This window comes from Lolium rigidum, chromosome 5 (genome assembly GCF_022539505.1).
Source record: "Lolium rigidum isolate FL_2022 chromosome 5, APGP_CSIRO_Lrig_0.1, whole genome shotgun sequence".
In the NCBI taxonomy this organism is placed as follows: domain Eukaryota; kingdom Viridiplantae; phylum Streptophyta; class Magnoliopsida; order Poales; family Poaceae; genus Lolium; species Lolium rigidum.
This window is the reverse complement of record NC_061512.1, coordinates 267,193,447-267,209,442: the sequence shown is the minus strand read 5'-3', so window position 1 is coordinate 267,209,442 and position 15,996 is coordinate 267,193,447. Positions and strand designations below refer to the sequence as shown.

Sequence of the window (15,996 nt, the reverse complement as noted above, 5' to 3'; positions counted from 1 at the left end):
TGTTCCCGACCTACTCCTCGCCTCCACGCTCGTCTTGCCGTGGTGAATGCGCCCATTGTCACATCTTCTCAGGGTAGAAGATGTGGTCGGGGCAATGAAGCATTACTCCCAGCTGGTCCAGCGGCCACCCTAGTTGCTGAAGGCGAAGAAGTCACGCATCCCAGAACGGTTAGTTATTCTGGGCCAAGACAGTTGCTGCCGTGGCGACGGAGTTATACACCCAATGGCCATCGACGTTGCTGAAGCTAGTGGGGAGGAGGTTCATGTTGGTGTTGTTGTTGTCATCATCAGCTGGGGCGCCATGATCGCGCCTTTCGTTAGGCGTTGCCGTCGGGGCGATGGAGCAAGACTTCCAGCGGGCACGGTAGTTGCTGTCGCTAATGCCGCAGTAGGTGACAGACAACCTATTGCAGTCGGCTGGGAGGAGGTTGTTGTCGTCGACGGTGGCGCGCCACTTGCGGGAGACGACCCGGCAGACAGCGAGCGCCCTCGGCGGGAGGCGGCGTATGATGTCGAAGAACAGTTTGTGGGGCACGCAAGTGCCAACAATGTCGGCGTCGTAGATCGCGTCCATCGATCGGCGGTGACGAGATTCAGGCGCGCGTACGTTCGTGGTGGCGCGCGGCTGGATTAGATTCAGGGCAACAAAGAGGCAACGGCCGATGCGTATTTGTACTAGTGATCCAATCAATCAGTAGCCGAGTCCAAGTTGAATTCGAGACCTGTACGTACGTGCTTTGCGCAATTCAATTCGAGACAGAATTGGCAAGGATTGTGGGATTCCCCAGCTCGCAGCGGTAGCTATGCATCGCCGCATCGGGTTTGTCTACCAATCATATGTGAAAAGATCAAGGTCGCCGAATTAGGAAGGCTTTCGACTCCGTGCGATGGGAATATCTTGTGGACTTACTACAAAGACGGGGTTTTCCGAGCCGCTTCCGCAATTGGCTTGTGGCGCTTCTCACGACCTCCACCTCTAGGGTCCTTCTCAATGGGTTGGCCGGCACCCCTATCACCCATGGCCGGGGTTTGCGGCAAGGCGACCCCCTCTCCCCGCTTCTCTTCGTTATCGCCATCGACCCACTCACACAAATCTTGGAGCATGCTACAACCCTCAGCCTCATTCACAAGCTTCGTGGCCGCGGGACCATCCTTAGGACCTCCTTATATGCGGATGATGCGGCGGTGTTTGTAGCACCTTTTAAGGAGGACATCCAAAATCTTGCAAGTATCCTCAATGGCTTCGGCGAAGTAACCGGCCTTTGCACCAACTTCCAAAAAAGCTCCGTTGTTCCTATCCGGTGTGGCCTTGTGGACCTTGATGACGTGCTTGAAGGTATCCCGGCGGCGCGAACTACTTTCCCCCTTAAGTACTTGGGGCTCCCGCTTTCGGTTTGGTCTCTCAAAAGGGCGGATTTCCAACACCTTGAGGATAAGTGCGCCGGAAAGCTCCCAACTTGGGCCGGGAAACTAGTTACTACCGCCGGCCGTGCAACCTTGGTCAAATCCGTTATCGCCTCACAAGCTACTTATTACATGACGTCGCTTATGCTTCCCCCGGAGACTACCAAGTACATTAGCAAGATTGAGAGGGCGTACCTTTGGTCCGCCAAGGACACCACGACGGGGGCAAAATGTAAGGTCAATTGGGTGACCGTGTGCCGCCCCAAAAAGCTTGGTGGGATCGGTATCCTTCATTTGGATAAGTTTGCAAGGGCCCTTAGACTTCGTTGGCCTTGGCTTGAATGGAAAGAGCCCGATAAAATTTGGAAGGGCTTGGGGAACCCTTGCTCTTTCGAAGACATGGAGGTGTTCTATGCTTCTACGGCCATCACTCTTGGCAATGGCCATAAGGCGCCTTTTTGGCACTCCCCATGGTTGAACAATAGGAAGCCGATTGAGGTCGCACCGCTCATTTTCGAGATCTCAAAGAGAAAGAATTGGAAGGTCCATCAAGCCTTGAGAAATAACGAGTGGGTCAAGAAGATTGACTTGGAGAAAATCAACAACATGGATTATCTTAGACAATTTGTCGAGCTTTGGGGTCTTATTGACAACATCCAACTCCGGGATGGGGTTGAGGATGACATTGTTTGGAGGCTCACGGCCAATGGCGAGTATACCTCCAAATCGGCTTATGAGATACAATTCATTGGAGCCATTGCTTCGAACATGAACAAGTTGGTGTGGAAGGCTTGGGCACCGCCGAAAGTGAAGTTTTTTGCGTGGCTTCTTTTGCAAAATAGGATTTGGACGGCCGATCGCTTGCAAGCAAGGGGGTGGCAAAATTGCGACCGTTGCACTCTATGCAACCAAACTCTGGAGACCGTGGAACACCTCTTCATCAACTGTCGCTTCACGGCTCGCATTTGGGATGCTTTCAAGGATTGGGTCGGCATCCCTTTGTTTCAACCCGCACAATGGGTTGGGCTATCCATGGACTCTTGGTGGAACTTGATGGCGGGCGGCGGCACTCCTTGTAGGAAGGCGGTTTCCTCTCTCACGCTCCTTATCACTTGGGAGATTTGGAATGAGCGCAATGCTAGGATTTTCCGTAACAAGCATGCGCCCGTACAAGTAGTTATAGAGAGAATCAAAACCGAGGCTAGATTATGGGTTCTGGCCGGTGCCAAGCATTTGGGCAATGTCATGCCGGGAGAGTAACGCCTTGGATGTAATCCGGGTTCCTTTTTGTAAAACTCTTCTTAATTAATAGATTAGGGCAAAGCTTTTGCCCTCGTTTAAAAAAAAAAAGGTTGCCCAAGTCTTCATTGATCCAAAGATTGATCCAAAGAAAGAAGCTGAGACGAGAGAAATAAAAAAAAACTCATTGTGGAGGCGAAGATCTGCTTAGGGCATGTACAATAATAGGGAAAACATGTCTTGTTTTATGAGTCCATATCATCTAGAGAGGATGATAAATATAATCGGTACAATGCATTAACGTTTATTGTCCGGTCCATCGCCATCAGCTGAAGCCATCGCAGCCACTTCGAGCCAGCTCCCCGCCACTATGGTTGAGCGTACGCGAGGAAAAGGGAAAGGAGAGATGATTATGTCTATAGGTTCCCGTCCCTAGTATTTCCTCTTGGTTTGATTATCGGTCATTGACCCAATTGATTTAGGGGTATTTTCATCTCCAGAGACAAATGACTAAAGGAAAATGTAATGCAATGGACGACAATGTGAGCGGAGGGAAGAAATGAAGTTTAGATATCAAATTGGGAAGTTCTTTTTTCCCTAGAGCCAAATAGGGAAGCTGATTTTAAGGGGGTGTCAATATGTTTTTTTCTCTTTTTTCTAAAGGGTCGTAGAATTCCTAGTCGCAATCAATGGCGGAAGAGGGGGGACTAGCAGGGGCCATGCCCCCTAACATTCACAATTTTTTCTCAGACCCTGGATTAGTGATGCACATATCCATGTGTTCCTCTTCTACATTCAAATCTCAAACACCGAAATGTATGGACTACACTCACATAAGATCCCATTGAGAAGCCTTTTGACTTTTCCTCTCAATCCTTCAGCCATTCACAAGCCTGCATGCATGTTCTTCAATGCTTAGAAGCATCCAAGCAACCAAGCCCATAATGGAATATATGTATTTTAGATAAGAAAGAGAAAATTAGCCAATTGATTGCCTAATCAACCAAATTAAGTAGGGCACTCTAATCTTTTCGTTCTTTGTAATCTGAAAACTTTCTCCTAATGAATGAACATAGCAACGATCCACCTATTATTCAAACAAGAAAAAGCCCCAAAATCCATGAACCATTGATTTCTACGCACGCTTCTATTCTTGTAGACAGTGTTGGACCTCCAAGTGTAGAGGTTTGTAGAACAGCCACAAGTTTCCCTTAAGTGGATCACCCAAGGTTTATCGAACTCAGGGAGGTAGAGATCAAAGATATCCCTCTCAAGCAACCCTGCAATTACGATACAAGAAGTCTCTTGTGTCCCCAACACACCTAATACACTTATGAGGTGTATATGTGCACTAGTTCGGTGAAGAGATAGTAAAATACAAGTGTTATGGATGAATATGAGTGGTAATAACAATCAGAAATAAATATGACATCAAGTAAACGTGTAGTAAAATAATAAATAAACGGTGATTTGATGTTTGGAAACAAGGCCTAGGGATCATACTTTCACTAGTGGTCACTCTCAACAATGATATTATAAAGGAATATAAATATAAGCACTTCACTATGCTACTCGGAACTACTCTCTAGTTGGATAATGAACACTAATTCATTGCGTAGGGTTGCAAAAGCAAACCTTAAAGATGTATTTCCAAGTACTAATGAACACCCCACGCTGTCACTTTGAGCATTCATATGAGGTACTAACACACCACAATTTCATAGAGACATCTAACTCAAATCATAATTCAGTGAACAAGTATTCTGTGAAATATAGCCTAGCTAAGAGACCCACACGGTGCACACACTGTCACCTTTCCACACGTGAGACAAGGAGTCTCCGGAGATCACATAAGTAAAATCCACTTGAATAGCATAACGATATCTAGATTACAAAGCGCATGATCACATAAAGATCACACCATGAGAGAGAGATAAACCACATAGCTACCGGTAGACCCTCAGCCTCGGGGAGAACTACTCACTCCTCATCATGGGAGTCATCAACGATGACGGAGATGGCGGTGGAGTCGATGGCGATGGCTCTGGGGACAATTCCCCGTTTTGGCAGGGTGCCGGAACAGAGACTTATGTCCCCCGGATCTTGTCTTCGGCGGCGGTGAACCTACGGAACTTTTCTGGAACAGAGGCTGATTGATTTAGGGTTTTTGCGTCGGGAGCTTTATATAGGCGGAAGGGCGAGGTCGGTGGAGGCCTGGTGGCCCCAGACCTACCCTAGGCCTGGTGGATCTGCTCTCCGCCGCGGCTCCCGCGCTTCCTGTTGCTCCCGGCCATAGCCAACCTCCTCCCGTGGCGGCAGGAGCAGAAGGAGATACAGAGGGCGGGGATGATCGGACGGCCGTGGTGGCCTTCCCCTTCAGCTCCCACGTCCCCACCCATTAAGAATGCCAACGGTGAAGCTCGGCCTGCCTCTCGTTCCTCATCTCCTCTAAACATCTCCTCTGAACGTTCTCCGAACAGCTCCGGCAATGGCTGCGGCACATGGACACGGTAGTGACAATGCGCGCCCGATGAAGGAGAGCATGCCACCAAGACAGTGACCCAGCCGAGTTGCGCGACGCTCCAAGAGAGCGCCAGCACGCCGACCCCATCGTCATCCAGCTCCGGCGCGACCGCAAGGCCAAGGGCCACGCACGCGCTGGTTGTAGCAGATCCAAACGCGGGTGGCATGGGCAGCGTGTAGTTCAACGCTCCCCCAGCCTGTAGTTCTCGGTCGCTACGGCAATGGGCCGAGGACCAGATTTGCTAAATCCCCGCGTCGCGATTCTCTCGCCTAGGGATGCAAGCTTCACCAGCACTTGGCCAGCTTTCGTGGGAGCGGGGAGCCTTTTGCAAACATTGATCTTCAGGTGCCTTAAAAACTACAACTCCCGAGCACAGTGCTTCCACTGCCAGACAGGTCCCACAGTGCCGCATCAACCAATCCGTACACCGTCTACGGTGATCGTAGAGTGACACACATTCACGTCTTCAAGGACCGTAATTTCCACTTTCATAAGTACAAAGATGAATGTGAATTATACTGACAAGTTTCGCGACGTCTCATATATTTTACTCCATTTTTTTAGGTTGAAAAGATGCCCTACATTATGTTTTGAGAGAAAGAAGATGCCCTACATATGTTTTTTTTAGAGAACATGAGAAGCTTTATTGAATCAAAGTGACAGGGATACAAAGGTTCAGATTGTGTGAATGTGATTAAGGATATTCATGTTTCATTGGGAGATGCCCTACACTACATATGTTTTTTTTTTTTGAGGGAAACCCTACACTACATATGTTTTTTTTTTTTTTTTGAGGACATCCTACACTACATATGTAGACAGAAGACATCCATCGTCAGAACGGAGGGACTCGGTGGATAAATTCCCACAGGCCCAGGCCCAGGCCCAGGCCCAGGAGCCCACAGGAAAACCCTAGCCCCCAACACATATACGTGCTCCCTCCTCAGACCTCAGCGCAACCCATCCTCTCCCGTCGTCTCCACTTCGCCGCCGCCGCCGCCGCCGCCGCCGCCTCCTCCTCGTCGCGTCGCCCGCCTAAGCCATGGTACGCTCACCTCACCGGCCGGTACATCAATCCACCCGCAGCAGCTGCAGCTGCAGCCCGGATGCATACTGAGACCTGACCTCGCTCGCTCGCTCTCTTGTCCTCGCAGGCCCCGAAGAAGGAGAAGGCCCCGCCGCCGTCCTCCAAGCCCGCCAAGTCCGGGGGCGGCAAGCAGAAGAAGAAGGTCGAATCGCACACCTATCCCTCTCCTTGTTTGTTTGCTTGATTCTCTCTCACCGAGTTTGTCGTGTGGTTGCAGAAGTGGAGCAAGGGTAAGCAAAAGGAGAAGGTGAACAACGCGGTGCTCTTCGACCAGGCCACCTACGACAAGCTCATCACCGAGGCGCCCAAGTACAAGCAGATCACGCCATCAGTCCTCTCCGAGCGACTCAGGGTAACGTCCATGATCCGCATCTTGTTATTACTTGTTACTCGACCCACTTAGCATTGAGATTGGTCTCGAATGGTTGATTATGTCTGTGGGTTGTAATCTAATAATAATTGCTGTTTTAGTGGCACCAAGAGTAGTAACCTGTAGAAGAAGAAACAAATATTCTCTTGCATAGAACGTCGTATATGCTTGTAGCGTGGTGTGTAAGGCTTGCATTCTCAAATGTTGCTCCAAGTTAGAGATTAGGATGCAATCGATTTGATGTGCCCATTTGCCCACCTTTTATGACAGTTTGCATAATGGGATTTGGACATGTGCAGTCAGTAGTGTTTTGTTGCTCCAAGTTAGAGATTAGGATGCAATCGATTTGATGTGCCCATTTGCCCACCTTTTATGACATTTTGCATAATGGGTTTTGGACATGTGCAGTCAGTAGTGTTTTGTGTCGGTTACTTGCTTGGCCTCACAACTGGTATGAAATTAATGTTCAAATGAACACGTCATGAATTTCTTGCTGCACCTTCACATCCAAAGTTTGTGTCTCAAATAAATGCATTATTGCTAGTTGGAACCACAGTTCCATGTGGGAGAAAACTGATTGTTTTAAGTACAGCATGTCTAGGTATCAAATTTGCTTAGTGCTGGCATGTTCTGGATGTTAATAATTACAACTCACTGCCTGGACGCTTAAGCACACTCTATATTAGTGCATCATCCGTGTTATTTTGTTGATATTTATTCCATATCCTGAATGTCTCACTCATTCTCTATTTATCTACATGCAGATCAATGGCTCTCTGGCTCGCAGGGCTATCAAGGACCTGGTTGAGAGGGGGCTTGTCAGGGTGGTGTCAATTCACTCCAGCCAGCAGATCTTCACCAGGGCGACTAACACTTGATCACATATGTATCCAGTGGATGTTCTAGTCCAGTAGACTGAGGCTGTTTTCCTTATGTGATGCACTTTGTGGCCTGTGATTGGGAATGTTATGAGATTTTGTTTTAATTCTAAAATGTTGACAGCACAGTAAATCCTATAGTTGTGAGTGCAACATTGTTTGAGGTCACGGTGCATATAATCTTTTTGTCATGAGATGCTGGAAAACCTGATTATGTCATGATATTTTTCATGCGTTGGAGAGTTTGCATTAAGTCTGCAAGGTGGTTGTACCTGCCTTAATCAACCGAAGCAAATTGGATTTCATTTTGATTCCGCAACTTCAGTAAATTAAGCTATAGTTGGCACATTTCGTTGTGATGCTCGCTGCATTTTTGCATCTACACTGCAGTGGTTTCGGAAATTGAAACACCTAATTTTGTACTCCCAGCTCGATAGACTGAACTGCAGCAGGATGAAGGTATTTGTCCACAAATAATAACATACTGAATCATGACGTATTCTATGAGCTCAGACAATAACCGTTCTTGTTGCCAACTTTACCAAAGGAACCAAGTTTTGATGCATCCGATGTCTAGCAAAACGGTGCTGCCGTGTGCTAGTCTTCTTTGCCAGCAAATTGTTAATCTCTATGCATATCACCTTGTGCCGCCTCCCACAAGTGACATAATCAGAAGAAACATTATTCCCTCCTCTCCTTGTTTTCTCCATTTCTTAGCTCAGGATATCTTGCAACCTGCTTATATATTGCACTGCATACTCACTCACCATCTCCACAAGCAGAAGCACCAGCAGCACCATAAGCTTCAGAAACCATGGCGTCCATGAACTTGTACTCTTTGGTGCTGCTGGTGGTTGCCCTGGTGTCAACGCCACTGGCCGTCGTGGCCGGCGACCCGGACATTCTTACAGACTTCGTCATGCCGATGATGTGGGGCATGCCGATGAACATCACTGGCGACTACTTCACCTACACCGGCTTCGGTGGCTGGGAGTTGCCGGTGACTAGCTTCACGGTGCAGAAGGCCTCCATGGTCGAGTTCCCTGCGCTCAACGGGCAGAGCGTGTCGTACGCCAAGCTCAGGTTTCCGCCGGGCACCGTGAACCCGACGCACACCCACCCGCGCGCCTCTGAGCTGCTGCTCGTCATTGAGGGTGCGCTCTCTGTCGGCTTTGTCGACACCGCCGGCAAGCTCTACACCAAGGACCTGGTTGCCGGAGACATGTTTGTCTTCCCCAAGGGGTTGGTGCACTACCAGTCTAACCATGGGTCCAACCTTGCGGTCGCGCTGTCAGCATTCGGGAGTGCCAACGCGGGCACCGTGTCCGTTCCTGTCACGGTGTTCGGCACCGGCATTGATGATGCCGTGCTCGCCAAGTCCTTCAAGACTGACCTGCCCACAGTGCAGAAGCTGAAGGCGGCGCTCACTCCGCCACCTAAGCATTAAGTCCGTCGTGTCTCACCGTTCTGTTGTGCTTTTGAAATTTCCTCTTGTTGAATAACGTATACCTACCTAACAATGCAGGCAACAACTGCTTAATGGTGGTAGAAATTCAGTGGTGAAATGAACTTCAATGTATGTTTGCAATGTGCTCTTGATTTGAATTGGATCTTTTCTATGTGTGGTAATCTTTGAAGAATGGTGTACCATTTCAAAGGCTCCGAGAATATAAATAGTTTCATTTGGTCACATGACACGTAGGTTTATCAGTTGAGACATGTGCATGGAAGTTCTTGCCCAATACCTACGCGCATGAATGTTTTCATATTTTCTCCTCAAAACATAGAACTGTGAGTTTCACCAAGTATAAAAAAGGGGTTCCAGTGTATCTAGATAAAAAAAAAAATCCCATTTCGCAAAGAGAATTTGGTGCTGAAATAATTTTGAATGCATGTTTGCATTGTCGGCTTGATTTGAGTTGAACTTTATTAGTGTGTGTGTTATGCTTTGAAAAATTGTGTACCATTTTAAAGGCTATGAGAATTTTGTCAGTTTCGGTTTATCACAACTGATGCCTCGGAAAGTGTGGCAAGCTAATAACTATCTAGATAGTTTTTGTCCTACGTCAGTGAATGGTTTTTGCTACTACGTTTAGGTAAGGGTTCCGATGTATCCAAATTTTGAAAATTCACTCTTGTAAAGACAGATGGTGTACGCAAGTTAACCACAATATCTCCAAACGATCCGCGTATATGTATCAGTATGTAAGTGCCATCATGCCTATAGTCTTACCTTCCAAGAAAATAAAGAGAAAATTTAATCAAAGTGTTATATGGTGTATGTTTTTAGAATTATTTGGAACTTTGGATAAGTTTCACTTTGCTTTCACCCATTTCAACCATAAATTGGCTTCCACTGGATAGGTTCTCATCAATTCTGGTCAATTCAAATATTTCTGTATAAAAATACTTTGCTCTTCATTGTTTCTTAGAGTTATTTCTGGTGCAAAAGAAACGCTAGTGGTGTGATATATTAACTTTGTTGTCAGTTTAAAACAGATAATCGATCTTGTTCTCTTGAGGTTTATGTTAGATGAGCCCATATAGTTTTACATCCAGTCCCGTCGTATAATCAGTTGAGCCTTTATTTTATATACTCCATCCGTCCCAAAATATAAGGCATGAATTTATCAGTTATACACTTATACATAGCAATTGGAAGCGGACAGTTATACACTTATACATAGCAAGATTGAAATAGAGTGTAGGTGTTTTTTTTTGAACAGGAGAGACCCCGAATGGTCAGGAAGCTTCATTAGTCAAAGCGGACGGTACATTTTACAAACAGGCCCTCTAAGAAAAAGAAGATGAAAAGCAGGCCTAAAATATTACAACCAGGACCCTAAGAAAAGTTGCAGAAACGCGATCGAGTCCTCAGTTGCCGCCGCCGGTCTGAGACCTCCAACCTCAGGCACCATCGTCGCCGCCGGGGACGTTGCCACTTGGGGCGTCGATGGTGATGCATCCTGAAGCAGGGTCGGGGAAGATCCTCACTCAGAGCTGGCTTGGAGTGGCTCAAAACGCCGAAAATAGCGCCGGCGAACCATGGCTGACGTTGATGAACTCCGAGAACAACAGCCTCCAGCGTGCGCTGCGCACGCTCATCGTCTCCCTGCCGAACACCAAAACGAAGATCTTTGGATCCCTCCTTTCCCCCTGCCTATCACCACGACCACAAGAGGGGGTTGGAGGCATCCTTAGATCTGCGCGGTTTGGTATCCAGCACTCGAGCTTTATTGAAGGAGATGAACGGAGAACTCCGCTCGTCGCCGTCTCCGACCACCGGAGCGCAGCAGCGAAGGAGAGAAACTCCCTATTCCAGCCGGAGCAGCTCGCCATCTCCAGTCGAATCCATCCCAGCGGCAGAACGCCAAACTGGCACCAGGGCCAACAACTACTACTAAGCCTACAGTAATATATAGGGCGGCCTCATCTCCCTCTCCAACTCCGGCCGGCGAGGCCGCCGGAGAGGGGAGGGAGAGGAGCCGTGACCCTCTCAACTACTCTCAAAGGGGAGAAACACTGTTCACTGCTGAGAGCGGTGAGCGGTTAGGTGTTGATTTATCAGTCCAGACATAACTAACCTTGAATGTTTTGGCATCAGTATTCAGATCTCCAACACATAAAGGACATACATGTTCTTTCTCAATCCGTGCATGCAATTTATATGCATGATTCATTTCCCATGTTTGAGTCTATCATATTGCAAACCAGAAGAACCTGCATTGAAAAGAGTAACTCAACATAGTGTATTTAAAAGAAGGGTAAACCAGAATTAAAATGGCAATTGACAAGAAGCTTAAGATGCATGGTGGTTAGCTGTGCATTACCTTAAACCAATATGATTAAACCCACGGAAACCTAGAGGAGAATGGGTTGGGATGCCCCCACGAGCTGCCACTGTCGCCTCAAGATACCACGATACCGTTGGACCCACGTTGTCAGCAACCACTTATGCATCTTGGGCCCCCATGTAAGAAACCACGTCAACATTTTTTGATCAATCTTAAGCTCCCCTTCAATCTAACAATGAATTTTTTTCATATATATGTTGAGAAATTTGGATGTCACCTATTATCCACTATCGTACAAACTCTAAATTGTTATCGAATATACGATTTACAATGATAAAAAAGTGCGTACTGTCATTAGGGATTTTCTAAGACAGAGTTTCAGTGACAATTCTAATGACAATTTTTTTTATCATTGGCCTGTTTTTGACGAAAAAAACAGTATATTAAGTGACAAAAGTGATTTGACACGAATTCTGTTTTCTGTTGTAGTGCACCCAAAAGCGCAAGAGAAATGAAAAGGAACAGATTCAGCGAATACTAAAGAGGTGATGTTGTTCAAATAAATATTAAGTAACCACAAGTTAAATAGATATGATCCTTAATATATTTAATTTCCATGTTTATGTAAAATATTATGACATCGAAATATTATTTGCTCAATTTTTTTGGTGAGGTAGGGCTCATTTTTGAGTTTCATACATGGTCCTAAATTTTGCCAGCTCAGCCCCGCCAGCAACAATGTGGTATATGATGTGTTCGAGCATGCCACCCTAGACTAGACAACGGTGGTTGTGGCCGGAGTAATCCTACATCTACGGATGGTTTGTTACAAAATCACACTTACGGGCATACGTGGCATGAAGTTAGGCAGGTTACATTCCTGAGATCACGAGAAAGGGAATCACACGCACCAACCCTGGGCATACACATCATCCCGTAAGACAATTCAGTAGAATTTTTTTGTAAGTCTAGCATTTCCGTTGTGGCCGTGTGTGGTGACATGGTGTATCTCTCGACTTGTTGGCCACGGAGGCAACCATGTTGGTCTAACGGTGCGTCACATACACTGTTATGGCAAGAAAAACAAATTGCATGTACCATGAAAGGTGTATATTCTCAGTGTCCTTTAAATAATTTTCTTCATAATAATACTCCATGCTGCAAAGCTCTCATCACACAAAGACACAAAACTACATATTTATATCAATATAAGTTTTATAGTGAAGAGGATTAGGCATTGATAATATAATTCAAAAAAGTTTGGCGTCCATCCTTTAGACAGGTAGGCAGGTTATTTCAACAAGAAAAAAACATCGAAATGGCAAAGCGCCAACATGGCAGCATCACCGGTCATACTATCAATTCTTCTTCGGTGGTGTGAGGGCTGCCTTGAGCTTCTGCACGGTGGCCACGTCGGTCTTGAACGACTTGGCAAGCACGACGTCGTCGATTCCGGTGCCAAACACGGTGAGCGGCACAGACACGGTGCCGGCGGAGGCGCTCCCAAACCCTGACAGCGCGACGGCGAGGTTGGCCCCTGGTTGGACTGGTAGTGTACGAGGCCCTTGGGGAAGACGAACATGTCGCCGGCAACTAGGTCCTTGGTGTAGAGCTTGCCAGCGGTGTCGATGAAGCCGACGGAGAGCGCACCCTCAATGACAAGAAGCAGCTCGGAGGCACGAGGGTGGGTGTGCGTTGGGTTCACAGTGCCTGCAGGGAACGTGAGCCTGGCATAGGACACGCTCTGTCCGTTGAGCGCGGGGAACTCCGCCAGGGAGGCCTTCTCCACCGCGAAGGTGGCTGTTGGGATCAGCTTGGGACGGAAGCCGGTGAAGGTAAAATAGTCACCGGTGATGTTGGCTGGCCCGCCGATTGTGGTTGGTGGGACGAAATCGGTGAGGATGTCCGGGTCGCCGGCCACCGCGGCCAGTGGCCCCATGACTAGTGCGACCAACACTAACACCAACGAATGGATTTTCATGGACGCCATTGAACTGAGTCTATCTACCAGCTAGGTGACTAAGCTGATTGAGATAGATGATGGGGGCTGCGACCTGCGACTGTTATGGTTTGATGAGGTGATGCAAAATTCCTTGTGATATTTATAGAGAAGAGAACGAGTGATGAACTGGTCAAAACTTTTGAGAAATCGAGGCCGATGGTTGGCCTTGCTAACAGCAGGCTGCAGCAAACACGCATCCAGGGAAGTGTTATCTGGGCAGCTACTCTTGTTGCGCCACACGAATATACCTTTTTATGGCTACTTCAGCACATAGGTTGTATCATAATTTTGGAATTTGCCTTTAATTTGTTTTGGATTTTTAACAATCTATATCCATCAAGCATTCAAGTATCACAAGAGAAAACTTTCGAAAAAAGACTAAAAGGGTGGGAAAAAACCTACACATGCTCCACTTGCTATCACAAATGGTAAACTAGAAGGTAAAAATTGGAGTCCACTCTTAGTATACTGAGTACAAGATACAATGAATTGGAACATGTGTCCGGTTAGCAATTCTATTGACATCCAACCGTGTATTATTCGACTGTCCTCCAATAACAGTTCCTCAACTGCCCGTGCACATACGTCCAAACAGGGTGCAACGAATTTCCTATATGTCACTGTTGTCGACGACGCTATGGCTTAGCATCTAATAGCATCTTCAGTCGCGTGCCCTAAAGATTTTTTGGTCGTCGTACATTTTTTCGTTCCCAGTCACGCGCTCTAAAGGCTCCTTCCATCCGGCGCGATTCAATATGGTGTCCGGCGCCCCGAGCCCATCCCGATCCACAGGGGACGCTCCGAGCGTGCCGGACACAGCGAGAAGCGAGGCGGAGAGTGGCAGGCTCGACGCGTTAGTGACACACGAACGACTCAACCGTCTCCTACCTATCGACGGTGCAGTTACCGGGAAGGCGAACCGTCGCAATGCCAACCGCGTCAATCGACGCGCGAACCGCCAGAATGGAGAGTGAACTCCGCGGAAGAGCAACCGCAACCCTCTTCGATATCTGCGCCGCCATTCATCCCCGCTCAATAAGACCCGTGCGTATGCGCATTCCAAACTACAACCGGCCAGCGCCATTCATCTTTCCTCTCCTCTCTGACCATGAGCAACATTTCTTTTCCATCAGACCGATAGCGAGGGGAAGCCGCCAGGATGGCACCATTGGTGGGAAAGAGTTTCAACGCCTAGCAGCTCTGGTTCCCCGCCGACGGACGGACAAGAGGAGGATTGGGAGGCCGACGATGGCCATGAGGAGGAGGGGAAGGCCATCGCTGATGAGCGATGGCCATGAGAGGAGGGGAAGGCCATCACCGATGATGGCCATGAGAAGGAGGAGGAGGAGGAAGAGGCCGAGGAGGCGGCGACAAAGAAGGAGGCAAGGGCCCGTGCCAAGGCGAAGGCGCAGCCGGCGAGCTCACGATGGCGAATACAACAAGAACTACCCGTCGGAGGGGGACACAAGATCCTCCGACGCGTCGAACGCCACGACCTCTTCGGAAGAGGTGACGAGCAGGAAGCGCCTCCGTGAGGACGACGAGACGGACCATCAAAGTAAAAGTAGTTTTTATATGTAATTTGTTACAATATGTTGCACTACTTTGAAAATCTTGACTGTACCTACAAATTTCTTCTCTCTATTAAAATAAAATGCAAAAAAACAAATAATAAGTTATTTTAATATTTGGGGGGCATTTTTGGGGGACGCGGCTGGGGAGCGACATCCCCCAAACGCGGCACGAAGAAAAAGCCTCCTCTAAACTTTTGATCCGGCATCGTTTGTGGAACTATTTGAGTGACGCGGCTGGAGATGCTCTTATACTAAACGGCGGAAAGCCAGGAACACCGAGCACACATTTGATCTCACGGAAACACTAGTAACTTAAGCTATAGTACCATCCATTCCTTTAAAAAGCTCGCCGTAAACAATTTTTGCATACTAGAACTTCCTATTTGCTCATATCTAATCATACATTAAATATCTCAATCGAGATATTTGTTTTTTTACAAATACAGTGGGGAAGATCCCCACTGTGTCATTTTCATATATAGTGCCCAAAACATGGCATGGTTATGTACAAATGGAGGGCAAGAGGTAAAGAAAGAGAAAGACAAAAACAAAAAACAAAAAATAAAACTAGTCTATTCACAAAGTATCTATCCAGTCTTGCATACCCTCCTTCAATCCAGGTTTAGTTCCATGTCTTATCTCTTGAATAGATGAAATAAAGAGTTTGTACCAGATATCCAAGCTCCTTTGATGCTTGTAAAAAATAATGTTATTTATGTGATTCCATAAGCTCCAACAGCCTGCAATCATAGCAATTTTGAAGAAAGGGTTGAAAGACCTATTTTCTGCATCCAAGATCATATCCACTAGCAGCAAGTCTATGTTCCATTCTTCTCCAATCTTCCACCAAAGATTCTGACTGAAGTCACATGTGAAGAATAAATATAGCATGGTTTCATTAGTGATTTCATCACATAATACACAGTTTGTTGATTCAATGTGAAAATTCTCCCTGATGAGAAGTTCTCTAGTATTTAGCCTGTCCTGCAGTAATAGCCAGAAGAAAAATTTGTGTTTTGGCAGGCATGGGGACTTCCAGATCCATATGAAAGGTTTGGGTGCAGGTGGTGCTTGTGGGGATCGCCTCATAAACCTTTTTTGTCGAGTAACTATTACCTCCCCAA

The 15,996-nt window shown here is 47.1% G+C and overlaps 2 protein-coding genes and 1 pseudogene across 2 annotated transcripts; 2 read left to right on the top strand and 1 right to left on the bottom strand.

Annotated features, from left to right (window-relative positions):
- The first annotated feature begins 6,164 nt into the window (after positions 1 to 6,164).
- Positions 6,165 to 7,693, top strand: LOC124652852 (40S ribosomal protein S25-2-like). Its single transcript, XM_047191896.1, has 4 exons — positions 6,165 to 6,212; positions 6,322 to 6,396; positions 6,472 to 6,606; positions 7,389 to 7,693. Exons 1-4 carry the CDS (start codon positions 6,210 to 6,212, stop codon positions 7,500 to 7,502), a joined length of 327 nt encoding a protein of 108 aa, XP_047047852.1. The 5' UTR covers positions 6,165 to 6,209; the 3' UTR covers positions 7,503 to 7,693.
- A 617-nt stretch (positions 7,694 to 8,310) lies between these two features.
- On the top strand, positions 8,311 to 8,949 carry LOC124657644 (germin-like protein 9-3). The gene has a single exon (XM_047196161.1). It carries the CDS (start codon positions 8,317 to 8,319, stop codon positions 8,947 to 8,949), a length of 633 nt encoding a protein of 210 aa, XP_047052117.1. The 5' UTR covers positions 8,311 to 8,316.
- A 3,526-nt stretch (positions 8,950 to 12,475) lies between these two features.
- LOC124652851 lies at positions 12,476 to 13,327 on the bottom strand (annotated as a pseudogene).
- Between the last annotated feature and the right edge of the window lie 2,669 nt (positions 13,328 to 15,996).

Coding starts and splice junctions, on each gene's coding strand:
- LOC124652852 (XM_047191896.1), top strand. Junction 6,397..6,471: donor GCGGCAAGCAGAAGAAGAAG/GTCGAATCGCAC, acceptor GTGTGGTTGCAG/AAGTGGAGCAAGGGTAAGCA. Junction 6,607..7,388: donor TCCTCTCCGAGCGACTCAGG/GTAACGTCCATG, acceptor ATCTACATGCAG/ATCAATGGCTCTCTGGCTCG.
- LOC124657644 (XM_047196161.1), top strand. CDS start 8,317: ATGGCGTCCATGAACTTGTACTCTTTGGTGCTGCTGGTGGTTGCCCTG.